The sequence below is a fragment of the Thamnophis sirtalis genome, unplaced genomic scaffold (assembly GCF_051295495.1).
Source record: "Thamnophis sirtalis isolate CommonGarterSnake01/CBP01778 unplaced genomic scaffold, rThaSir2_p1.2 scaffold_6, whole genome shotgun sequence".
NCBI classification, from domain to species: domain Eukaryota; kingdom Metazoa; phylum Chordata; class Lepidosauria; order Squamata; family Natricidae; genus Thamnophis; species Thamnophis sirtalis.
This window is the reverse complement of record NW_028261386.1, coordinates 122,140,667-122,168,503: the sequence shown is the minus strand read 5'-3', so window position 1 is coordinate 122,168,503 and position 27,837 is coordinate 122,140,667. Positions and strand designations below refer to the sequence as shown.

General features: G+C 39.0%; 1 protein-coding gene across 3 annotated transcripts in view; it reads right to left on the bottom strand.

The window, feature by feature from the left end:
• The window catches only part of LOC148045175 (CD109 antigen-like), an 83,191-nt gene that overhangs the window by 6,831 nt on the left and 48,523 nt on the right, over nucleotides 1-27,837 (bottom strand). For all 3 annotated transcript variants that reach the window (XM_087718865.1, XM_087718864.1, XM_087718863.1), the window contains 11 exons: nucleotides 25,425-25,539; nucleotides 22,132-22,245; nucleotides 19,939-20,157; nucleotides 18,885-19,023; nucleotides 17,316-17,492; nucleotides 14,786-14,867; nucleotides 13,946-14,174; nucleotides 12,195-12,360; nucleotides 9,840-10,030; nucleotides 8,772-8,930; nucleotides 8,186-8,251 (listed from right to left, as the gene is read on the bottom strand). In XM_087718865.1, coding sequence (XP_087574991.1) covers nucleotides 8,186-8,251; nucleotides 8,772-8,930; nucleotides 9,840-10,030; nucleotides 12,195-12,360; nucleotides 13,946-14,174; nucleotides 14,786-14,867; nucleotides 17,316-17,492; nucleotides 18,885-19,023; nucleotides 19,939-20,157; nucleotides 22,132-22,245; nucleotides 25,425-25,539 — 1,657 coding nt within the window. The remainder of the gene's footprint in view (nucleotides 1-8,185; nucleotides 8,252-8,771; nucleotides 8,931-9,839; nucleotides 10,031-12,194; nucleotides 12,361-13,945; nucleotides 14,175-14,785; nucleotides 14,868-17,315; nucleotides 17,493-18,884; nucleotides 19,024-19,938; nucleotides 20,158-22,131; nucleotides 22,246-25,424; nucleotides 25,540-27,837) is intronic.

Sequence of the window (27,837 nt, the reverse complement as noted above, 5' to 3'; positions counted from 1 at the left end):
TAGGATGTGGAGGACCCTGGACAGGGCGCAGAGAGGCTGGTTGGCCACCAGGAGGCACCTGAGCCTTGGACCAGTGGGGAGGAGACAAGGGAGAGTGAGCCGGATGCCAGTAGTGAGTTGTCCATGGATGCACGCCATCAAAGAGCTACTAGGCATCAGGAACAGTTGCGCAGTTACAGGAGGTAATTTCACTCAGCTGGTGGTCATTAGGCTCCTCTCCAAACTATAAAAAGACTCGTGTGCACACGCCCCTCTTTGCAGAAGTCAGCACAGGATTGAATGTCGGAGGACCTTACTGTGAGCTTGGCAGGCTGGATTGCTGCCAAGCTTTATCTGCGTTTATTGCTGCCCAAGCTTGTCCATGCCAGTTTGCTGCCAAGGACCTGTCTGTTTGTTAATTAAATGCCGTAACTTATCTCTGGCTCGGAGTGTGTGTTGGTGTGGGACGACGGGGGTCAGAACAGATATATATGAAACATATTACCATATATTCATTAGCTGGTACACTTATAATGACTGACATTCTGGCTTGTACTCATAGCTGTCAATATGTAATTTCTGGAAACTGCAAAACATCATTCAAGACATCTGGCACCTCTGGCACAATTCATATACATTTGGCTATTCCTGTGTCAAACCACACATTTTTCCTCAAAGATTCACTTCTGTTATGGAATTATTGATTTCTCTAGGCTATGCAACCACTGCTTCTATGATGGATTGTGAATAGGATTGTGTGAGTCTGGAATAAAATGTACAAGTGGCTAGAAATCAAAAGGCAAAATAAAAAATAGAGAATACAAATATATGGAGGTACAAATAATGAATATTATTATAAGTGTTAATATTATGTTTCTTACATTATAGGACAAGGTTATAGTGATAGGAAGGCAATGCAGAAGGGAGAATTATAAAAGTTAAGAAGGAAAGCCGATACAGAAAGCTGTAAAATTACTGTATGTTGTTATGTATGTTTGTGTTTTTTTTCTTTGTTGTCTTCTTTACTGTTTTTAAAGATTAAAACATTCAATAAAAATTATTTTTTTTTAAAAAAACTGAAAGTAACAGCGTGAAGGGAAGCAAGGCTCTTGGGTTTTAATTTGGGATCATTCAAATAATGATCCTAAATTATTTACAAATGTTTGCAAATGTGGCTATATAATTCATATAATTTCCTTATGCTGCAAAAATGACATTTTGGTGTGTAAATGAGAAGATTTCATTACTGTCAAACTTTGCATAAAGTATGTATATGTACAACAACAACGACAAAAAAAGGATTGTGTGAGTCTCACACATCTGGGTCAAGGACTCAACTAAACCGGTTATGTCATTTTGTAATACTACATTTTTTCTTTTCTTTTCTTACAAAATGATTTCTGCTCCAAAACTAGAAAGATAAGCCAACTATATTTTTCTGAATGGCATAGTCATTTAGTTAAACATTTCGTTAAACAATAACAGTATGGTACACATTTTGCATCAGTTTTTGTATTGGTTTTATGTTGTGATTAAGCACTCTTGGGGAGAGGCAAATAGCTGTTATAACAGCTATCTGCAAGGGAAAGGGGGGATCCAAAACCATGAATAGGAAGATTGTTAGCTTATAAGAATTATCTGGAAATTATTATTTCTGCAAAAGTACTATTTTTTAAAACTTTACTTTATTGTCATTGCACCTCATACAACGAAATTAAATGCCATCTTCAGTGTACATTATACGTAAAAAAATAAATTTCCCGGAGGGACTCAGGGCGGCTAACAAACCAAAGGGAAGGGAACAATACAAAAACAAACAAGACAGGAACAAAATTACAGAGAACAAATTAAAAACTCACAGCAGCCACAACAATTCGAGTGGGGCTGGGAACTCATCAGCCCCAGGCCTGCCGGAACAGCCAGGTCTTAACGGCTTTGCGGAAAGCCTGAAGGGTGGTGAGGGTCCGAATCTCCACGGGGAGATCGTTCCAAAGGGCCGGAGCAGCCACAGAGAAGGCTCTCCTCTGAGTAGTTGACAGTCGACATTGGCCGGCGGATGGAATTCGGAGGAGGCCAATGGTGAGGAGTGCTAGATGTTACCTAGTTTGGGAAGTGAAATATCTGCAAGAAAATAACTAAGCTCAGAGAATAACAAGGACTCCCCATTTCAACCCTGAGCCACAACTATTCTCTTACTGGTAAAGATTCAGGCCATTTGAGCATCCATTTGAATTTCTGAATGCAAATTGAATTTTGAATAGATCCAATTAACTGAATGCAATTATTTACGCATCAAACAGATGCAAAATAATGAAAAATTTACAGGAAAAATATATAAGATTCTTTGAAAAATCAGTTTCATGGAAATATGTACCAAGAACTGGCATCGTCCTTGGAAGTGGATGGTCATTAGACTTTGCTATGCAATATAATATATTATCCAGAATAGATTCAAAAAGTGAAATGGAGTCCTAAGATGATATGATTCATTCTTCCCAGATGTTTAAAAAGCTTCTCTCTCCCCGCCTGGTTTTTTGCCCAATCCTGTATAGGCATAAATCAGGAAGTCCAATGCTCTTATAATGAATAGCTAGACATGGCTGAAGGGTTGCTATTGACTTGAATTACAACTGGTAGCATTGTCACTGCTAACTCTGAATGAAGGGACAGGTTCCTCTTTGCACATGATGTAATGATGGTAAAATATATCATGTCTTCAGTTCATCTACTCAGAAATTCCAAATGTGATCATCCTTTATAGGCTGCTAACATGTAATTCATAGCAGATGATAAGTCATGCAATGTTAATTGCTATTATTACCAGCCATTATTGCATTCTGTATTAGTACATATTTTTTTTAAATGGGAATTTCATGTATCATTTGCTTAAAAGTTTTTTATTGTATTTTTTTTTTGGGCAAATGAATCTATTAATATACACTTGGCATATTAATATCAATTCTAATGTTAGAGTACTTTACTAGAAAAGGCTTGACTATAAATCAGTTGTAAGTGGTATCATTAATTTATCTATCTTACTTTTGTTAAGAGTAATTCAATCCTGATTAACAAACTGCAATCATTCTTAAAGGATGGAACATTAACATAAGGACAGCAATGGCCCAGTTTAACGCTTTCCAGCCTAGAAGTTATGATTTAGGATACTTTAGGAAGAGTTGCCTTCGGCCTTGCAAAGGTTTTTTGTACATAACAACTGTGTCGTAAATGAAAAAACGCTGGCCAAGTAGTCTCTTAATAAGAGTTACGGTAGAATTTAGATTACTGCATCTAAATGTGAGGACTAACCATTTTCCACTCCAGGTGCCATGGATTATGAGCCGTGATTATGCAGAAATGGCTCTGTGGATCAGGATTATTACTTCTATTTCACTTGGCTTATCTACTTATTGAGCTAAAGCAGAAAAATAATAATTACTTGGATAATAGCAATAGCAGTTAGACTTATATACCGCTTCATAGGGCTTTCAGCCCTCTCTAAGCGGTTTACAGAGTCAGCATATTGCCCCCAACAACAATCCGGGTCCTCATTTTACCCACCTTGGAAGGATGGAAGGCTGAGTCAACCCTGAGCCGGTGAGATTTGAACTGCAGAACTGCAGTCAGCTGAAGTAGCCTGCAGTGCTGCACTCTAACCACTGCGCCACTTCGGCTCTGCCCTTAGCTTGAAAAGTTTCTAAAATGGCCCATTGTCCTTACAGCTCCAGAATAAAAGGGAATCTCTTGTTTCCCCATTTGCTTATTTAGTTAAACTATGCATATGCTGTCCTTTCTTTTTATGGAGGTTATCAAAAGAAACACAGGAAGTCCTTGACTTACAACCATTCATTTAGTGATTGTTCAACGTGACAATGGCACTGAAAAAAGTTACTTATGACTGGTTTTCAGACTTACGACTGTTGCAGCACCCCCAAGGCCCCGTGAAAAAATTCAGATGCTTAGCAACTGGTTCATATTTATGATGCTTGCAGGGTCCAGGGTCCGGCGATCAGCTTTTGCAATCTTCTGACAAGCAAAGTGAATGGGAAAGGCAGATTCACTTAACAACCATGTTACTAATTTAGCAACTGCGGTGATTCTCTTAACAACTCTGGTCATAAAAGGTCATTAAAACTTACTTAACAACTGACTCGCCTAGCAACAGAAATGTTGGGGTCAGTTGTGGTCGTAAGTCAAGGGCTACCTGTAGCAATTAAAAATATTAAATGTACTTCAAAAACATTTAGAGCCTCAAAAACCAGTTGACGAAATGCATTCAGAGGTGACGTCTCAAAAGGTGATTTCCTCAGCTGATGAGACTTTAAATTTTATTATGACCACTCTGAACTGAGTATAGCAATAGCAATAGCAGTTAGACTTATATACCGCTTCATAGGGCTTTCAGCCCTCTCTAAGCGGTTTACAGAGTCAGCATATCACCCCCAACAACAATCCGGGTCCTCATTTTACCCACCTCAGAAGGATGGAAGGCTGAGTCAACCTTGAGCTGGTGAGATTTCAACCACTGAACTGCAGATAACAGTCAGCTGAAGTGGCCTGCAGTGCTGCACCCTAACCACTGCGCCACCTTGGCTCTATGAGTATGGAAAGCAATTGACAATCAGTGAAATTTTTTCAGCCAAAGGTAATATGTGATCTCCAGGGGACACCACTCACTAACTATATCATTTTTCTGCAATTTTCATTCTCAAGAGCTGCTGTAAAAAAAAAAAGCATGGCAATAAATTAGCCTTGAGGTTATCATTGCATTGATTTTAGGATTCTTAGTTTGTCAACTAAAGCTGCTATGGCTGTCTAATGTTAATGCCGAGTCCAGAAGACCCACTAGATTACAAAATTGATCCTTAAGAGAGTTTCTTTCTAAACAAGTATTACAGGCAGTTCTCGATTTACAACAGTTCATTTAGTAACCATTCAAGATTACAACAGCAATGGAACAAGTGACTTATGACTTATGATCATTACAGCATCCCCATGGCTACATGATCAAAATTCAGACACTTGGCAACTGACTCATATTTATGATGGTTGAAGTGTCCCGGGATCATGAGATCAACTTTTGCAACCTTCCGACAATCAAAGACAATGGAGTAGCCAGATTCACTTAACAACTAACTTAACAACTGTAGTGATTCATTTAACAACTGTAGCAAGAAAGGTTGTAAAATGCAGTAAATTCACTTAACAACTGTCTCACTTAGCAACAGAAATTTGAGGTTCAATTGTGGGCGTAAGTCGAGGACCACCTGTATGTCCCAAATCTTGACATCCAATTCCCAGCGTTATAAATTGCCATGTCTCATTTTATTCCTTCACATCTAAGCCTAGGGTCATCTGGAGACATTCAGAGCCCCTAGAAACTTTAGATCTTAAGTCTGTAAGAAATGAAAGTTAAATATTAGCAGCACTTTGGTGGTTTCTGGCTCTCAACTTGAGAATGACACTTCCATGTGGTTTCATATTGGAATCAAACAGAATTTTCCCTTCTTTAACCACACCTTGGCATTTCTGATATTGTCATCAAATCCTACAAGCTGTCTTTTCAATGCTACTTAAAAATAGATAAATATACTGCTAATATCATATGCCTATGGACAGTTTAGTGTTCTGTTCCCCCTTCACGGCTCTTAACAAACAGCAAGACGAATAAACTTAAAAGGAACTTTCTTTATCAATTCTCAGTTCAAACTGGCTTCGAGCCCAAAAATAACATAAATACAGTCTCTAACGAGATAACAGAATACAAAACAACTCTTACAAGCAATGTACTTCTCCAAGTGCAGCCTTGAATCAGGGTTACAAGAAACACAAAGCACTTATCCAAGTGTATCTTCCATAAATCACGATTGATGATCAAGCAATGTTGTACCAAACAAGGAACGCACGAAGGAACGTTGACTCCTGCGACTAGGACGTGGCAGCATCTGTCCTTTTATCTCCAAACCTGCCTCTAACAAGCCCCAGCTGCATAATGAATCTTGTATCCCGAAAAGACTCACAGCAGACATCTGCTGATTCACAACAGTTAAGTAAAAGACTCTCTCATTCCATGTGTTAATTACAAACACAGGATAGGTATTAAGTTTTTCAAATCTATATATGTTTGAGTCTATGCATTTGGCATCTAATATTTATTTAGATTTTTCTTAAAAGTGTTTTAAGTTGTTGATAACTTGATTGCACATCAAATTTGATTGTTGTTTTAAAATAAGCTGGTATATTTGTAGCAATTTGACTGCTGTTAAAAACAATTCCAGCTGAGTCCACCACTGTCAGATATGATGGATGAGCAATTTATTGCCTGCTGTGATATTTTCAAATGTTGGCCTTCATTAATGGACCTGAACGTATTTTCAATTGTATGGGGTTTTTTTGATAAAAAATAAATATGCTTTCTGAAAATCCATATACCCAAATAGCGGAATTTTATAACAAGCCCAGCCCTCTCTAAAATTTTATACATAACCTATTCTTCAAATTCTGTTTGTGGTCTTGCGTTGCTAATGTCACATATTCTACTGTTTATTTGTACTGGACTCTAATCGACATGGAATTTGGCTCATGTAATCCAATCGTTTTACAAGGATTAAAGATAAAAAGATTTAAAACAGGCCTTCTATGCTAACTGGATTCTGTGTCCCTAGTATCTCTTTGATCCACAGAGAACACCATTTCCTTTGACAGGAGTCCAAATATGGAGACAGGTCTCCACATGCCAAGATACTTTTGTAAGTTGTTTTCATTCTCCGTCTCATCTTCCCCTGGGGAAGGCAGCATTTGATTTGCTATGTCGGGAAGTGTGTGAGAATTGGACAAAAGAGCAATATGCTACTGGCCGACAATAGAATGACGTGTACGCATTTTGCCAGGGTTAAAAAAGAAAGATATATAATGAACACTGAAATATCTAAGCAACATTTTTTGTGGCAGGGAAGAGAGAAGGGAAGCAGGAGACCTTTTCTGGAAAATCAAGCGACTATTTTTAAACCCAGTGGAGTGGCCACAAAGGCTGAAGAAGGGGAGGAAGACACTGCCGCAAATAAGGAATTGCATGAAAATTATAGCTACCACATTCAGAGGTGGGTTCCTACCAGTTCGCACCAGTTCGGTAGAACTGGTTCATCAAATCTACCGAACCGGTTAGAAGAGGTTCCACCAGAAAGCAGGCCACACCTACAGAAGAGGTTCCAAAATTTTTTGAAACCCACCACTGACACACACAGAGAGAGAAAGAGAGAGAGAAAGTGAAAGAAAGGAAAAAAGGAAGAAAGCAAAAAGAAAAAAAGAAAAAAAGTGAGAGAGAGATGAAAGAAAAAAAGGAAAAAGGGACAGAGCGACAAAAGGAAGGAAAGAGAGAGAGAGAGAGAAAACACATGGTCGGCAAGCCACTCCCACCAGGTCACATGGCCGGCACGCCACTCCCACAAAGGAGGCCACACCCACAGAGTAGGTTCGAAAAATTTTTTAAACCCACCACTGACCACATTCCACACCACTTACAAGCAGCCCATTATTATTATACTGAATTGTGGATTGGGTCGCATTTTTATAAAGGACAACACTTCAATACTGATAGTAGTGATGTTCAGAATTTCCTGAAAGCCACTGTAGATCCAAAATAAAGTCTGTTATGCTGCAAGCTGTACTGCAGTTCAGAATAAAACTGTTCACATCAAGAAGTCTTGGTGCTGATTTAGAAGATCCATCCTGGACATAGAATAATAATCTTAAAGTGACATTTAACAGCATCCCAATGCTATTACAATTACCTTCAAGGAAAACACTAGGAGCTTAGCAAGAAAGGAGAAAGCAAAATCTCTTTCAGTGAGACGTTCATACACAGTAATTAGAATCAAAACCAGACTTTCCAATATGATAGGCACATTGGGGATATTACATAATTACTGTAATTAATTAATAACATTCTATTAGTATAGAATTGCTATATTAATCTATTACGGTAATCAAAGCAGTTTTTAAAAGACCAAACAAAAGAATAACATATGGAGAAAACAATCTAAAGTAATAAAGTCATAAGGAAACAGCTGTGACTTGAATCTGAATCTAGTTTGTACTTAATATTCCACCCTTGATCATTCAAATATGATCCAATCAAATGGAATATTTAATTCAATCCAAAATCCTTAGAGAAAGAAAAAAGACAAAAAAAATGACTATATATGCCTACCTGAAAAATAGCAAAACCATGGCCGTTTGCAGAAATTGTAACTCTAATAGGCTGTGCAGCTGGAAACTGAAAGAAATGGCAGATTTTATTATGATTAGATTAGATTAGATTTGTTTTATTTATATGCCGCCCTATTCCGGGAGGGACTCAGGGCGGCGAACAACTCAAAGGGGGAAAGGGAACACAGAGTTCAATACAAATAGTTAAAATAGCCAAGAATCGCACAGCCACACAGGTCGAGAGGGGAAGGGAACTCATCAACCCCAGGCCTGCCGGCAAAGCCAGGTTTTGACAGCTTTTCGGAAGGCCTGGAGACAGCTTTGCCGGCAGGCCTGGAGAGAGGTGAGGGTCCGAATCTCTACGGGGAGTTCGTTCCAAAGGGCTGGAGCTGCCACAGAGAAGGGTGGTAGCCAGATGGCATTGGCTGGTAGACGGAACCCAGAGGAGGCCGACCCTGTGTGATCTAATGGGTCTTTGGGAGGTAATTGGCAGCAGGCGGTCTCTCAAGTATGGTCAGAAAAGCATTCCAAATTAGATGAATTTCTTGAAATTAAATTCTTTAAAAAAAAAAAAAAAACTTCAGTACCTCCTTGGTCTTGAGAACAAAACGGTTTTCATGATCAATTCGGAAAAACGTTGAATTTTCTTCCATGGATCCACTCACTGTCACATCTATTTCTGTCACAGAATCAGCTGTAAGTGCCGCAGCAAAGCTACTCAAGGCCTGAAGAGCCACTATGGTGTCCTACTCAGAGAAGAAAGAACAGTCTTTGTTGATATGAATGTGGATGGAGCAAGTAGGTCAACCAGGTTAGCAAGCAGCACCAAAGCCTGGCTGATTTCAGAAGCTAAGCAGGTACAGATCCGGCTAGTACTTAGATGGGAAGTCATTTGGTAATCCTGGAACAATAGGTTACATTGAGATTTTTTTTTTTAAAAAAATCTTCACATATTCACTCCAAACGCTCACTTAAGTATTGTGCTTTATTATTAAAAAGGGCAAAGTCAGCAGATATTCATTCATGACAGCAACTATAGTTTCATCTTGCAAGGCACACATTTGCTCACTCAATAACTCTTACAGAAGTAGGACAGATTTAATTTATCATAATTTGATTTGGTTTGGCTCAATCAGTGGGTCTTTATCATCATATCAGAATCAGGCCTCTCTTGCTTGTCTAATAAAGCACATTTAAAAAAGCTTATCTTAGCAATGTGTGTAACCATTGCATAATAACCCATAACTTTGCCTTGGTGTAAAGATATGAACATAGGTCTTCCCAAGAATGAATTCGATTTCTGACATTTTAAAATAGGATTGATGAATCAAATGCAACCATGCCTTTGGCCCATGTAGAAAATTAACTGAGTCTTTGGAATGCACACAGAGTAGAATATTCTGGCCGGCTTTCCTTAGAGAATCGAAATGTTTTCTAATTGTTTTTTTTGAATCATGGATATATATACATTTCTGGCAATGCAGAAGGCCCTAAGTGAAAAGCTCATCAATCAAATTTCACAGAGTGTTTGACAGATTCCTGGTTCAAAATTTCAAATGAAAATAATATATCCCTGGGGCCGTATACAAATTTAATGATTAATTCCATAAATGCCTGATAACTAGGTTGTTGTTTTTTTAAAGATAATTTCTAACCTGTGTAGAAGAATAACCTCCCAGGTGATTTCTTTGCTTGCTTAGCCATTTCATAATTGGAATCCCTTCTAACAGTCTTCGTTGAATAAAATGAGACAACAGAGCATAACCTGCAACTTCAATATCTGCAGAACATGGCTGCCAGGAACTGGAGAGTCCAGAAGATGGTGATGTCCAGAACCTTAGTTCTCCTGGGAAGAAGAAAAACAGAAAGAAGCCTTCACCTCAGAAGAAAAGGATACAACTTTGTACGGTTGGAGAGTTTATTCTTTTAAAGGTTTTTTTTTTGACCAGAGTGAAATCAATTACTTCTTAATCCTATAGTTTCTCATATTTAAAGACTAAAAGAATATCCATGCTCCGCTACGAAACCATGTGATCAGGCTTGATAAATAATTCCCTCACGACTGTCAAAGCATTCACGAAGGCTGCATTACTGTTACTATTAGTCTTCTCATCGTTCCTATCACCCATCTCCTCCCACTTATGACTGCAGGACTAACTTTGTTGCTTGTATCCTTACGATTTATATTGCTATTGATACTTTCCTGATTGCTTATTTGTACTCTATGACTACCATTAAGTGTTGTACATTCTTGAATGTATCTTGCCTTTTTATGTACACAGAGAACATATGCACCAAAGACAAATTCCTTGTGTGTCCAATCACACTTGGCCAATAAAAAATTCTATTCTATTCTATTCGGCAAGAGCCAAGGTGGCACAGTGGTTAAATGCATCACTGCAGGCTACTGCTAGATCAGCAGGTCAGCGGTTCAAATCTCACCGGCTCAGGGTTGACTCAGCCTTCCATCCTTCCGAGGTGGGTAAAATGAGGACCCAGATTGTTGGGGGCAATATGCTGACTCTCTGTAAACCGCTTAGAGAGGCCTGAAAGGCCTATGAAGCGGTATATAAGTCCACTGCTATTGCTATTCTAATATTTGTCAGTTCAAACAAACAAGCAGACAGAATACAAAATGGCAAACGAAGGAAAAAATGGAGTCTGAGGACATGGATGTAACCCAGGGGTGGGTTTCAACTGGTTCGCGGCGGTCCCTGCGATCCGGTTGGTCGCCGAACCCGGAAGTAAGTAACTTCCGGGAACGGCGAAGGCCCCCCCCCGCACCCGCGCGCCTGCACCCGCTCCTTACCCGGTTTTGCCGAATTCTGCGCTTCCACGCATGCACAGGACACATACAGCGCCTGCGCGATCCTTCAGGAGCAGCTGGAGCATCGCACAGACGCTAGTACGCATGCGCGCAACGCGCGCGAGGACACCGCCGGCCTCGTTCCAACCGAACCGGTTGGAACGGGGCGAGAAACCCACCCCTGATGTAACCCATCTTGTCATATACACTTCAGCCATTTGGAAGAGAGGTATTTGTATAAGACGGAATGAAGCCCCAACAGGCAGGCCTGCTTGTACAAGAAAAAGAGTGGAAAAGAAAACCAGTAATTTTGAGGCAATTTTGAAATCTCAGGTGGGCTTTGCCTTTTCAGAAGACAAGGGATCGGCTGAGGACAACATCATCTGTTCCAGAGGTGGGTTCCTACCAGTTCACACCTATTCGGTAGAACCGGTTGGTCAAATCTACCGAACCAGTTAGAAGAGGTCCCACCAGTGGACCCGGAAAGCAGGCCACACCTACAGAAGAGGTTCCAAAATTTTTTGAAACCCACCACTGGTCCTTGGATATGATTATTCTACACTATCATGCTCATATTTATAAAACTCAGTGCCTCTGTGAAAGGTAAGGATGACTACTGCGTTTTTGGCGCAATCAGAACATTGCGTGTGTTGAAGTTGTTTTAAGGCAAATCAAAGATGCCTTTTAAAAAACAAGTTTACATCATATTCTTATGCATGCCAGTGCTGTGTGTGAGGTAATTTAAGGTGGTTCTGACAAGTGTCAGCGTCTTCATATCCGGTCACATGGGTGGCAAGCCACTCCCACAAAGGAGGCCACACCCACAGAGTAGGTTCGAACAATTTTTGAAACTCACCACTGGTACAGATTATAGGCGCAATGAACATGATTTACATTTTCTTTACAGCAGCAGAAAAAGTACAAATCAGGTAATAGTTCACATGCAACTATTAATTGCTACCTGCACATTTTTAATTTAAATAGAGTCATTAACACTGTGGAACTGAATTGAATTCAATACCAGAAGGTATCCTGAGACTGTATTGTAACACTAAGCATTTTAAACATGACCATAAATAACTTTTAACTAGATTACATCAACCCATTTTATGTTTCCTTTCTTTTATTCCATTGGCATATATTGCCTTAAAGGTAACTGGAATGTCAGATGACTCACCCGGACATAAAGACTATTTTATACTACCTTGTCGTTCTGATCTCTCATTCAGTTTATCAAGAGCTCCCTTTGCTGCTGTACTTTTGGCAAGTGACAATGCATAGGTCACAAGAGCCAGCGTATGATTATCCGATATGATGTTATTCAGTTGAAATTCAAGAAAGTCCAGTGCTTGTTTTATAGGTATTTTATTCTGGAAAAAGAAAAGTAGCACCTTAAGAAATACTTTACAGTCAACCAGAAGGACTAGTAGTAGCCTATATATATATATAGCTAAAATGTGGGAGGAGCTGCAAAACATCGGAGCAAATTGGAATTGAGCAAAACAGTACTAACTGTAACCCTCTAAATATGCTTGGGAGGAGTGGATTATAGAAAGTTTGAAGTTGTAACCAAGCTCAAAAAAGGAACTTACAATCCAATGTCCATCTGTACCCTCCCTCCCCTCCCCATAGTGAAGTGGGTGCTAGGCAGCTGGCCCACAATTTCAGCCATTGCAGCATCCCACAAACACGTTACTTCCAGTTTCCAAAAAATAAAATGTGTTTGCTTTAACACATTAATCAATTAATGACTACTGCAAAAAAATCATAAAATCAGGCACTATGTGATGACTCGTTTTATAACCATCGCAATTTACAACCGAAATTGCGGGCTCAATTACAGACACAAGGCAAGGACTACTGGCACTGAAACCTTAGAAGGCAGAAGACAGCTAGCAAGGAAACGTAGTATGGTTATGAACAGACCACATATTGTGGTTTTCAAAATTCCAATTTTCGCTGCCTGCCTTAATTTTGGGTCTAACAAAAACATCACTATTACTTATGGTGGTGGTGATAATTGCAAGCCATATGCACTTTATATGTTTCTTTGCATTTAATCCCATCGAAATTGATTTGCACTAAAGAACAAAAACTGCCTTAATAATAGTTCCTATAAATATTATGAAGCACGTAACTATTGACTTAGAATGAGATGATGCTGGAGGATTTTGAACTAACCTTGTTCTTATTAGAATGCCTATAGCAATACTGTGGCTTCTAGCTATTTCTGGCATCTACCTATATTTATCTTGGACCAAGCCAAGTTGTTTAATTCCACACAAAAGAAAAGAGAAATTATTTCGGAAATGTAAATATGAATCTATAGCTATTATGTCATGCAGGCACAACAATCAATGCCCAGGTTCTCCTTCATTACTACATCTTTTGAAAAGATATTTACCTACTAGGAGTGTGACTCTTTAGGAAACAAAAGTCAATTCATGTTGCAAAAAACTTTCCTGCCCTATTCCACTTTGTAAAAGATAAAGTCCCCCACCCAAATAAAAAGCTCCCCATTTCTGCACAACTGTTAATTAATCTCACCATTAATCAAGCAGAATACTGTTCTGCAAAGATAAAGCCTCATTTGAGAAGAGCAAGACATAATATGCTAGTATAAGAGGTCCCAGATTCAATTCCTGGCCTTTTTGAAGTAGAACTGGAAATAACTCCTGACTAAATCCATGAGCTTTTGGAAATCAATATAGATTACCCTTCCTCTACTCAGCAGATGTTCTTATACATCCGTATTCCCATAAAACTAATCAGATGTGTAATCCAACACATCTGCAAGAAATCAGATTGTGGAAAAAAAGGATTGGTTGCCTGACTGAGAATACTGCAACTTCAAATGCATTCTTTGGCATTATCCTGATTTAAAGCACTAGCCTATAATGTAAACAGCTGGACGGTAATTTCTTTCAAATACATTAAGATCACTATCATTACTACCTCATTGAACTGATATTCTAATAGAGCAGTCAAGATATAAGCTGTCCGTGAAACAGAATCGCTAGTGCCTCCTTGAAGCTTGGTATGTAGAACTCGTCCAGGCTCCTCAAATTCTCCACTCAATTTCTGATGTCTGAGGATCCAAGCAGCTGTTTTCTTTGGGATATATGGATCAATATCAATGTATCGTTCTGCTTGAATGAAACTTCTTAATACAAAAGCTGATAACCTAGAATGAAAGTATAATGAAAGTATACAGTTAAACATGTTTGCCCAAACTAATTCTTTTTATTAAACGATTGATTTAGATCAGTGTTTCTCAACCTGGGCCCAGAATTCCCCAGCCAGCAGGGCTTTTCATTTGGAGAAAATAGATCTCAAAGGCCTATACAGCCCATTTTATTATGTGAATTTGTAATAAGTTATAATTTTTAAAAAAGGGACGCGGTGCTTCAGTGGCTAAGATGCCAAGCTTGTCGATCAGAAAGGTTGGCAGTTCGAATCCCTAGCGCCGTGTAATGAAGTGAGCTCCCGTTACTTGTCCCAGCTTCTGCCAACCTAGCAGTTTGAAAGCAAGTAAAAATGCAAATAGAAAAATAGGGACCACTTTGGTGGGAAGGTAACAGTGCTCTGTGCGCCTTCGGCATTTAGTCATGCCGGCCACATGACCACGGAGTACGTCTTTGGACAGTGCTGGCTCTTCAGCTTTGAAACGGAGATGAGCACCGCCCCCTAGAGTCAGGAATGACTAGCACATATGTGCAAGGGGAACCTTTACCTATAATAAAATAAATTATGAAAACTACATATTGGGTACTGTGCAATAATATAAATACTCACCATGTACTCCCAGAGGGATCACTGTTTCCAAAGGCACTGAAAGAACCATCAAATCTTTTATAGAGAAGCTCTCTTTGATAACCTGAAGCAATGAAATATGAGAAGCGTATTGAAAAAAACTAAGCAGCCTGCATTGTCAGGAGATGCTGTTCTGAAAGATTTATCCCTCACTGAATCTAATAGCCTAATCTGCTAAAATCCACACGGATTCAATTTACTCAAACACTGTTTATATGTTCCCATTATGAAGTATAAACAACATAATACAGAGACAGGCAACTTCTGAGAGCTGGAGACTAAAATTCAGTTCCCAACCTTCTGAATGTAATATCCTCAGAAAGGGCATTTAAGGGATTAAGGGTGAGAATGGGAACAGAGAGGCTTTGGGAGGTAAAGACCTACTATTTCCTCTATTAACTTCATAAATCCTGAAAGTAATGTGAAGCAATACTATCCCAAAGTGGTCATTTTGCCAGAGAATATCAACGGCACCATTTCAGACAATGAAAAGTCTACAGGTAAGATATTGAAAGATGGCCGACAGGCCGTAAGTAATAGGTGAATGAATAGGCCTGTGAAGAAACATAAAGCCAAATTTGTAAAAAAGCTGGTGAACATATGGAAGGAAGAGTTAGATTGTGACCCGACAAATGCACGCCCGACAACAGCGCGCCCGACAACAGCGCGCCGACAAAACTGCGACATCGACAGCACGCCCACAAAGGCATGCAAACAAAAGAGCGCCGACAGAAGCGCGATTACAGTTAAGGTCAGGGTTAGGGTAAGGGTAAGGGTTAGGTTTAGGGTTAGGGTTAGGTTTAGAGTGCGCTTCTGTCGGCGCGCTGTTGTAGGCATGCTTCTGCGCTCATTCGTCAGTGCAATTTTGAATTTGCGGTTTGCTCCCCCACGGTTTCATCAGCGCGCTTTTGTCAAGCACACATTTGTCGGTGAACCAAGTTAGATAATAACGCTTAAATTATTATTTAGCAAAACCTTTTCAGGAATGTGGGTATGTGATATAAAATTTAAGCTATATTGGTTGTCCACTATTGTATTTTATATATATAATTCACAATTAAGTATCAGCCTTAAAACGAGAAATAGAAAGAAATTAAATACTACTACTCTACCAGAGGTGGTATTCAGCAGGTTCTGACCAGTTCTGGAGAACCAGTAGCGGAAATTTGGAATAGTTCAGAAAACTGGTAAATACCACTTCTGACTGGCCCTGCCTCCATCTATTCGCTGCCTCCCGAGTCCCAGCTGATCGAGAGGAAATGAGGATTTTGTGGTAACCTTCCACTGGAGTGGGGAGGGAATGGGTATTTTACATATCCTTCCCCTGCCACTCCCACCAAGCCACACCCACAGAACCTATAGTAAAAAAATTTGAATCCCACCACTGTACTGTACCAATAATAACAAAATAACCATTACTGTTACTATTATCAGCCAACAATGCAAAGTTGAATACTTGTTTTTAAAATTAAAGACCGTTTCTGTTTTGTCTAGAAAAGAATTCAAAGAACATGAATTATTATTTGAATGTTCTCAAAGAATATTAAACCCCAAACCAGGTAATGTCTAAGTGAAACAATAATTACTGAATTTCAATTTAGCATACTATGACTCATTTTAAATAACTTTAATAAAACTAATGTTTGGAGAATTTTAACAAAACCATGGCAAAATAAATCAATCTACAGGGAGTGACAGACTGCTTGCAGACTTCAAAGAGGTTTTTAAAAAACAGATGTTCATCATTTTTTAAAGTAACTGTGCAACTTTGGAGTAGCCAAAGTTCAAATGTCAGGCGAAATGTAACCCATGGAGTTCAACAAAGCAAACAAAACTGTTTCTATGGTTGGCAGCCTTTGTTCTATCTTTGTGGGAGGCTGATCTGGGGCATCAGTCTAAATATAGTTACTCCTGGTATGATATTACCAAATTTAAACTAATTTAAACTTCAATTTAAAATGTTTTAGGTTTAGGTTTAGGTTTTATTCAACTTGTATGCCGCCCTATTCCCGAGGGACTCAGGGCGGCTAACAAAACCAAGGGAAGGGGGGGAAAATACAAAAGGGAAGGCAACAGAAACAAACAACAATACAAAACAATTTAAAAGGTCTCAACAAGCGCACCAATTCGAGTAGGGGATGGAACTCAACAACCCCAGGCCTGCTGGAACAGCCAGGTCTTAACGGCTTTACGGAAAGCCTGAAGGGTGGTGAGGGTCCGAATCTCCACGGGGAGATCGTTCTGGGCCAGTTGTATTCAAAAGGCAATTATGTAGTCCAGGGACATCTGCAAATCATATGGACTGTTAACTTCATAACAATACAAAAACGAAACAACTATATGGAACCAGATTCCTAAGGTAGGTTTTTTTAAAGTCTCTAATATGCATGCTACAGTAGTGTTACAGCTTCTCTCAAACAAAACCTCCTTTAAGAATGAACAGCTGGTCAACAAATGCTTTCAAAGGAATTCACATTGAATTGCAATATTTGTTATCCAAACATATCCCTACCTTCTCTCATATAAGACACAATTTTTGATTTGAATTGGGTTTGGAGGTTGCCTGTTTTACTCAAATAATCCAGAATATAAATATTAGGTGCAAAGTTAATCATGTTTTGTTCCCCACAACCATAAGGCATCTTGACCAGTGACTCCAAACCACTAATAGAGGAACCAAGTGTATCACCTGAAAGATAAAATTTGCAAGTCAGTGATGGAAGGGGCAACACTAACAGCAAGTAAACATGTAAACGAAGACCAAAGTGGGGAGAAATTAAAATAATCTATAACAAACTTTTTAACCAATTCTCTCAACCAGCTAGCTTGTTTTTAGGGTCAAGATCAATGTAAGTATTATCATGAAAACATGTTCTAATTATAGGCATGCCCAAATGAACTAGACTCTTAATGTTTAGACTTCAATTTTCAGTAACATGTGGTTGTTACTGAGAATTGTGTGAATTGCGAAATTTACATGTCAATTCGGTAAGGCTAGGATAATATAGAAATCCTCCATTATGGTACTGACATTCAACCATGGAAGATTAGACCAAGATTAGATGACATCAGCATCAGAGCCAAGGTGGCGCAGTGGTTAAATGCAGCACTGCAGGCTACTGCTAGATCAGCAGGTCAGCGGTTCAAATCTCACCGGCTCAGGGTTGACTCAGCCTTCCATCCTTCCGAGGTGGGTAAAATGAGGACCCAGATTGTTGGGGGCAATATGCTGACTCTCTGTAAACCGCTTAGAGAGGCCTGAAAGGCCTATGAAGCGGTATATAAGTCTACTGCTATTGCTATTATTGCTATCATAATTCTTTTTCTTTTTCCAAATCTGCAAACAAAATCAATATCAATAAAAAAGATATTCAGCATATGCAGCAGATAAAGAATGGCATGTTAATTTAAGCAAGACAATTACCGTGTTTCCCCGAAAATAAGACAGGTTCTTATTTTATTTTGACTCCCGAAATAAGCACTTGGTCTTATTTTCGGGAAGGTCTTATTATTTTTGAGGTGAAGGAAGCAGCGAGCATGGTCACCTCATGGCTGCTGCTGTGTTGCAATATTTTCAGGGAGGACTAACTTTCAGTTTAACAGAGCACGTTAGTGTTAGTAAATAAAAAGATAATGCAATAAGCCAGTCACATAAATTGATATGTATAAAAGTACCTCAAGAATTATCACTTTTCCATCCATAATACACACACACACACACACATACACACACACAAGGAATAGCAATAGCAGTTAGACTTATATACCGCTTCACAGGGCTTTCAGCCCTCTCTAAGTGGTTTACAGAGTCAGCATATTGCCCCCAACAACAATCCGGGTCCTCATTTTACCCACCTCGGAAAGATGGAAGGCTGAGTCAACCCTGAGCCGGTGAGATTTGAACAGCCGAACTGCAGAACTGCAGTCAGCTGAAGTAGCCTGCAGTGCTGCATTTAACCACTGCGCCACCTCGGCTCATAACCCTAATAACTAAATATATAATTAAATAACTAACATGATGATTCAGCCAGCAATTTGATATGTCTAAAACTGTATTCTGAAGAAATACAGATATGCTTACCAGTAACTGTAACTTGCACTCTTTCACTGCCAGGAACTACATCAGAGGGGAAATTGAAATTCAAAATTTCCGTAAGGTTAGTTCTTTTGGATAAGTCCAAAAGAACTGTCTCTGAGTACGTTTGTTCTAATCCTTCAGCCTATTAAAAATAAACAAGTATTACACATGTAAACAATAATTGCTGGTGTAAATACACACCAGTTCCAAGCATCTGAATTTTGATCACGTCTCCATTGGGATGCTACAAGAGTTGTAGACCCTAGGACAGCTTGTAAGTCACTTTTTCGGGTGCCACTGTAACTTCAAATGGTCACTAAACAAATGATTGTTTGTCAAGGACCATATTAGCCATTGATTCCCATTCTTCTATGAATTGCTCCAGGCCGTTTCTGAAGCCTGGTAATCAGCACAAAATTTCATACAGTTCACAGCGTTTTTGAGTGACTGTGGGGAAGGGGGAATATATTCCGAACACAGCGAGCCAACACACAAATTAAAGTAATTTAATAGTCTCAATTCTTTCATCCCTTTTAATTATGTCTATTAAAAGGTACAATTCAACAATTTCTGAAGGAGTGCTAAGAATCACATTCAAGATTTTTCATCTTACAGAGCAAGTGAAAAATATTGCAAAAGTAAGCATCTTCTTCATATGCTCCTCTTTCAGAAGCCTGAAAGATTTCATCACAACTGAATCTTATATATAAGTGTGGCTTTGTCCAGTCACTCACGGTCTGTATCAGGAACTGGAAAATAGATTTCAATATGTCTGCCATAACCTCATTTGGCAAACCAGAAATCCTGCCTTACTTAATAAAGTCTATAGGAAATTTATCTAAAAACTGTGAAGCTGGTTTATTAGACCTCACTTCAAACCACCCCCTCAGCTTCAAGACAACTCCAACCTCATTTTCTTCAGTATTTTTTATGAGATTGTCTTACGTCTTTGTGAATGATCCATAGATGCTTTTAAAAATGATCAAAATGGGACTTGGGTAAAAGCTTCTCAGCTATCTCAGAAAAAGATTCTTGAAATATGGCTCCTTTAAATTACCTTCACTAATAGTCTCTGGAGAATAGCATCTGAAGCAATGGGTGATCTTGCGGTCACTCTGATGGGGATTTCTCCAATCTGCTTTGGCATAATCGGAAAGAAGACAGTCTTCCCATCTTCACTTGGTATCCAAACAGTATGTTGGTTTCCAATGGCATTTATATCATTAGAGAGATTAAAAATCTCAAAGCTATCACTCGTATCAAGGGTAACTCTCACCTACAAAACAGAAGTGGTTAGTTAACGTTTTATTCTACTAGCACTAATAGTTAACACTATAACTACAGCATTGGAGCTGGGGGAATGAATAGAAGAGTGAAACCATATTTTGAAAAGAGAGAAAGAAAACAAGGTATCAGAGGAAAACTCCCTCTGGAAACAAAAAAATATATACAGAATTACAACTGGAAGTTCCTAAACTTGGCAGAACATAAAAATGCTCCTACCAAAACACTGATAGCAGAGGTGGGTTCCTACCAGTTCGCACCTATTCGGTAGAACCGGTTCATCAAATCTACCGAACCGGTTAGAAGCGGTTCCACCAGTGGACCCGGAAAGCAGGCCGCACCTACAGAAGAGGTTCCAAAAATTTTTGAAACCCACCACTGGTCCTTGGATAGGATTATTCTACACTATCATGCTCATATTTATAAAACTCAGTGTCTCTGTGAAAGTTAAGGATGACTACTGCGTTTGTGGTGCAATCAGAACATTGTGTGTGTTGAAATTGTTTTAACGCAAACCAAAGATGCCTTTTAAAAAACAAGTTTACATCATATTCTTATGCATGCCAGTGCTGTGTGTGAGGTAATTTAAGGTGGTTCTGACAAGTGTCGTCAGCATCTTCATATCCGGTCACATGGGTGGCAAGCCACTCCCATCCGGTCACATGGGTGGCAAGCCACTCCCACAAAGGAGGCCACACCCACAGAGTAGGTTCGAACAATTTTTGAAACCCACCACTGACTGATAGATATAAAGCATATGCGCAGAATCATGAGACCTTGGCCACAACATTGCAGCATGAAGTGGCCAAAACAATTTGAGCCTCACTAAAGCTTCAGTTGTAATTCAATATTTTTGAGGTAAGATAGAACTTACGGTAAAATGACAAAATGAATAGTAGAGTGGGGATTGGAATGACTAATAATTACAAAGGAGCGGTTTATCTGGTTTAACTCTCAAGCGGCAATATATTGGGGAAGGGAAACTTCCTTTGTTCACATCCCTGTGCTCATCTTCAGTTCTGCTTATCTTAGAAGGATTTTGAAGTGCGTTATTGAGCTCTTTCAGAAGAGCAGAAGCAAAACTGATCTTTTTTTTAATCAACCCACCCAATTGGATCTCTATTCCCAACTTCTCAAGTCAAGGATCTGATGAGAAGGAGTACTTGAACTGCGTGGTCTATGAGTAAAAACCAAGCTGTTTTCCATATCTGCCTCCAAACTAAATCTTCGGATTGATGCAAAATGCCTAATATATGCATAAGCAGAGGTCGGTTCCTACCAGTTTGCACCTATTCGGTAGAACCGGTTCGTCAAATCTACCGAACCGGTTAGAAGAGGTTCCACCAGTGGACCCGGAAAGCAGACCACACCTACAGAAGAGGTTCCAAAATTTTTTGAAACCCACCACTGGTCCTTGGATATGATTATTCTACACTATCATGCTCCTATTTATAAAACTCAGGGCTTCTGTGAAAGGTAAGGATGACTACTGCGTTTGTGGTGCAATCAGAACATTGCATGTGTTGAAGTTGTTTTAACGCAAGCCAAAGATGCCTTTTAAAAAACAAGTTTACATCATATTCTTATGCATGCCAGTGCTGTGTGAGAGGTAATTTAAGGTGGTTCTGACAAGTGTCATCAGCATCTTCATATCCGGTCACATGGGCGGCAAGCCACTCCCATCCGGTCACATGGGTGGCAAGCCACTCCCACAAAGGAAGCCACGTCCACAGAGTAGGTTCGAACAATTTTTGAAACCCACCACTCTGCATAAGTATAACTATGTTCGTATTTTCTTTTAAACTAGGGGGATAACAATACTTAATAATACTTACTTTATACTTAGTAAGTATAAAAAAAATCAATCAGACTGAAATTAACCTGGAGTGGTAATAGCAAAGAAAATGCAATAAAAAGCAGTATATGTATGTACGCATGTACATAAACAAAGTTTCAATATGTTTACCTCAGTGCTTTCTTTCAAGTAATTGAAGATATTTACTTCCAATATAAATTGTTCTCCTCTTATAACACTAGGAGGAAGGTTTAAAGAAACAAAAAATGGCTGGAAGACTTCTAACTGAAAAACAAAAGTTATACATTATTAAACCATTGCGAGGAACTATTTATTAATTAAGAATTAAGAGAGGAGAACACTACCCTATTTTTGAAGAGTTTTCCCTGAGAAAATGGAAAATTCTGAGAAAAGGATTATAAAATATTTCCTAGCTTTACATTGTACCTAAAAAGACAAAGAGATTAAATATATTTGGCATGCTTTGACATATGCATGCCCAATAAATTAGTTAAGAGATAGATAAACTTGCTTCAAATTCTCAATTTTCAGACATCAAAAATAGGAAGAATCAAGTAGCAATAGCAGTTACACTTATATACCGCTTTATAGGGCTTTCAGCCCTCTCTAAGCGGTTTACAGAGTCAGCATATTGCCCCCAACAACAATCCGGGTCCTCATTTCACCCACCTCAGAAGAATGGAAGGCTGAGTCAACCCTGAGCCGGTGAGATTAGAACCGCTGAACTGCAGATAACAGTCAGCTGAAGTGGCCTGCAGTACTGCACCCTAACCACTGCGCCACCTCGGCTCTTAAAGCAGAAACAGCTGGTAATGATTAGAATTAGTTGGTGCTCCATGTTACAAAAATATTTCCCATGTTTCTCAACTTATTTTATGAAAAATGGTGCTTTCTATATCTGTTTGAGGCATAAGAAGTCAAAGTACAACATACACAAGCTCCCTTACCTCATCTCAATTCTGATGGCATTGACTTTCCCTCTCAAAAAGCAAAGATAAGCGCTACATTCCTTAAAGTTCAGCAGCTCTTCAGCACTACTTATCCTCTAAGTGAGGTCATGGTGCTTACAACCCACCTCTTCAAGATGAATATATCACACATTTTTTTCCTCATGCCAAAATATGAAACAATAATGTGATCTATGAGATCTCAGTCATAAACTGAAATTAAAGAATGATTTCCCACATATTTCCAAGGTTCCAATTAACATTTGGACTCGCTATGTATTCATAAAGCAGATAGTCAAGGGGTTAGCAGAGAGTGATGGAGTCTGGCAGCTCCCCGGGGGAGGGCCTTCTCTGTAGCTGCCCCCGCCCTATGGAACCCCCAGAGATCCGGACCCTCCCCACTCTCTCGGCCTTCCGTAAGTCTATTAAGACCTGGCTATTCCGGCAGGCCTGGGGCTGTTGACCTCTTGAATGAGGTCCAGCGCCATTAAGGTTGAGTGCATGTTGTGTCTTTTAACTTCCCTGTCTTTCTATTTTTAAATTTTTAGTATTTTTTAAATTGTTTTTATGTAAGCCGCCCGGAGTCCTTTGCGATTGGGCGGCATATAAAGTTATTAAACATTAGAGGGAGATGACTTTCAAAGAGGGAAGCCCATCTGTATATGTAACTCTTGAGTAAAATCTATGACTCACACTATATTCACAGTGTAGTCTCCATCTGCATAACACTTTCCTTTCCTGCCCTATCTTTACATATTTTAATCCTCTATCAGGTATGGCAGTCTGTGCATCTGATTAAAAGTTGCTACCAAACTCTCTCAGATTTTGAGAGAGAAAGATCTGCAAGGAAATTAGCAGGAAAATAAATGGGATGGACTAGATTATAACAAAGCAAAATTAAACCACACAAAAGTAATTTCTGTTAATAATTTACCCAAGTTAAAACTGAACGCTCTACACATTAAAGCCTGTGAAACCCTCAGTTTCTATACAAATATTTTTCAGGCACATTAATATGTAACATGATGTAACCATATGGAAATCTCTGAATAGGAACTAGGCAAGCCAAGAATGTACAGTGATGAAATCAGTCACCGAGAAAACCGGAGTGTTTTGAATGTATAAAAGGTGTTCAACTGTAAGCATGTGCAGCCAAGCGTATCCTTTGAAAATAAAGCCTGAAAGTGCCTCATTGAAACAAATCTACCAATATAAGTTAAATAAATATTAACAGTATTTTGCATCTAATCCTAAAATAAACTTTAAGATCTGAATCCAAAACACTGAATGAGAGGATGCATCTATTTATTATGTGTGTGAGTGTAGGTGCAAATTCAAAATCTGGACCTCAACAAACCTTTTGGTTTAGTAAAATCTAAGACTTCACACTGAGTGTTGTTTATTATATTAATTCCATATTTTTAAACTAAAGTTCTTATCCTAAAAGAATCCAGGTATGAGCCTCATAGCACCAAGCCCATACTATTTCCATGTCATCTGAGAAACCCTGAAGGAGGAGCCAAGAATATAGACTATTGCAGATCTTATAGAGAACAGGAAGTCTTCTCTATTTTTAAGGCAACAAAATGTTAACTGTACTGTGAAAATGCTTTGGTTGTTTACTCACCAACCCTTTTTTCTTATATTGGACTGCCCTCTACAGTCTGTTCATCTCTTGCAATGTTCTAGTTGTTTTACTAGTTTTGCTTTTCTAGACTTTTCTAGACTTCTAGTTTTGCTTTTCTAGACTTCTAGACACAACGTATCAAAAGCTCTTCTCAACAATTTGCTGTGCTCCCCTCCGCTGGTTTGACCATCTCTACAATTTCAGTAGAGATTGACAAGAGTTTGCTGAGCTGTAGTATGCTGGGACAGATTTCCTATGGAAATGGGTTTGAAAAATCCACCAAAATAGAACCGCCAATGCACTGAAAACAATGTTACATTAAATTAGCTAGCATCTTTTCACTCTTTGCTCAAAGTTTATAATCTATAAAAAGCAGAAAAGTTGTTGTGCCCAACTACCTGATACCATTAATATATGACTGGAGCTCTCACTATTTCAATATGATTGAGTTTCACTTATGTGAATTTTCTCTATCATGATTCTGTCCTCCATGTGTCATTGGCACATGCAAATTAATCTTTCAATTATTGGAAAGATGCTAAAAAGGTCCCAGCTTCTACATATCTTATGCTAAAATGTAACATCTGAAAATCATCTTATTTTAAGGCTGCTATGTTCATAGACAACAAATATTGTATTTTCAGTTTCATTTGGGTTTGATTTTTATGGCATTAAAATAAACTATCCTGATATAAAATGTTGATGATAAGTTGTTTAGAAATATTTATATAAAAAAACAAATGAATGACCAAGAGACTTCAAAGAACTACTGAACAGAAGCTATGCTATGCTAAATATGAACTTCATTAAGTGTTTGTTCATTCTTATTTTCACAACAAATGAGCTGAATCAGCTCAATGATTTATTACCTCAATGGGTATTTTCATCACACCCAATCCAAGATTTTCAGATATTATAAATGCGCTGGCTACCCAGGATGTAATGGTATCAGGAACAGTAACATTTATTGTTGCTTCAGTAGATCTAAAGATGAGGAAAAAACAGAATAAAAGGAACAGCAAATCTAGATTGACTTTCCTGGTATAGGAATCTTGTTTTGTTTAATTAAGTTACTTTTTTACAGGAATAGTAAGGAATTTGCACTACGCTCACGGTAGATCCAAAAATCCATTCATGTCTCCCAGTATGAAGGTAACTGTCACATATATATATATATATTGGAGAGTTGAAAACATTACAAGACATAGAAACACTTGATTCTAAACATATTGTAATCTAAGAATCTCCTTTTGGGTATAAGTTCCAGTAGGCATCTGTTACATATTCAGACATTTTTTCTTACACACTTTATAGTTTGCCACAATACACTCTGTATGATGGCTTTCAAGATAGTTTTGATTCCTTGCAACTATCTGGAAAACTCCCTGGAGTTTTCTCAGCAAGGTTTTTCAGAAGAGGTTCGTCATTACCTTCTACATAGGGCTGAGGGAGACTGACTGGTTTGACTTGCCCAAAATCATCTAGCTGGTTTCTTGCCTCAGGTGGGACTAGAATTCTTGGTCTCCTGGTTTCTAGCCTGGTGCCTTAACCATTACACCAAACTGCCTCCTACAATACACTGGTCCAAAGAAATATATATACATTTGGAGGGTTCGCCGACAAAAGCGCGCTCGACAAAAGCGCACCGACAAAACCGTGGCGACAAAAACTGCGAGTTCGAAATTGGGCTGACAAATGAGCGCAGAAGCGCGCTGACAACAGCGCGCCAACAAAAGTGCGCCTTCAATGAACAAGTATAATCCTAACCCTAACCCTAACCCTGAACCTAACCCTTACCTTAACTGAAAACGCGCTTTTGTGGGGGCGGTTTTGTCAGCGCATTGTTGTGGGCCCGTATATGACATTGCGGTTTTTGTCGCAGCAGTTTCGTCGGCACGCTTTTGACGTGCGAGCATTTGTTGGGTCACGCATTTGGAGAAATATGAAACAAAATAGCCATTGGTTTCAGCTTAATTTAACTCCAGTTCAGGGAGCTAGGTGATTGGGGGAAAACAGCCATTTGATTAGCTGTTTTTCAATAGAACAGTCCATTTTTCGGGGGGGGGGGGATAACCTCCGATATCAACTATAAATAAATAAAACTTGGATAAGTAAGATTTCATTTTCCTTAGGGATTTCAACTTGCTTGGATATGTAAGGTTTCATTTTCCTTGGGATGAGGTAATGGCAAGCTAAAACTCCAGAGGAATGGAGACATGGCTAAGACCAACAAACTGGCAACAAGCTGATCCCACAGAACCTATTCAGATAATTAAAGAAGGAGATTGTCCATCTGGGTTCCAAATGATTGCTTCTCATAAGGAGACTGCAGGATGGTGGTCTTGGGAGAGGTTGCATTTGTGGAAAAGAGACTTACCTCAATAGCTTGTGACCTTCCCTTCTAGCTTTCGTATTGACTTTCTGGAAAAGCCCCCAGGAAGAGTCACAAATGGCAGTCACATGATTGTGGGTTACTGCGACCAATCCTAAGTGCAACCTAGTTGTCAAGTGCTCACATCGTGATCATGTGACCATGGGGTGTGCCGGGACAGCTAGAACTGAGGACCAGTTGTAATCACCCTTCAATCAGTGCCACCAAAATTTCAAACAGTTGCTGAATGATAAAATCAAGATTCAACTACCTGTATTTTGAAACTCTTTAATAAAATGTATTTAATTCTGTTCACTTAATGCATATATTGAAACAAAGTCAGAACTCAAATGAAAAGCCATTCCTTCATCTGCAAAATAACCAATAAGTTGATGAGGTTAGCTTGCAACCAGTGGTGGGTTTCAAAAAATTTCAAACCTACTCTGTGGGTGTGGCCTCCTGTGTGGGAGTGGCTTGCCTGCCATGTGACCTGGTGGGAGTGGCTTGCCGGCCATGTGTTCTCTCTATCTCTCTCTCTCTTTCCTTCCTTTTGTCTCTCTGTCCCTTTTTTCTTTTTTTCTTTCATCTCTCTCTCACTTTTTCTTTCTTTCTTTCTTTCTTTCTTTCTTTCTTTCTTTCTTTCTTTCTTTCTTTCTTTCTTCCTTTCTTTCTCTCTCTGTGTGAGTCTGTGTGAGTCTGTGTGTGTGTGTGTGTGTGTGGCTCTTTGCCTCTCTCTCCTTCCCTCCCTCCCTTCGTGTCTCTCTATGTGATTCTCTGTCTGTCTGTCTGTCTGTCTGTCTGTCTGTCTGTCTGTCTCTATCTATCTATCTATCTATCTATCTATCTATCTATCTATCTATCATCTATCTATCTATCTATCTATCTATCTATCTATCTATCTATCTATCTAT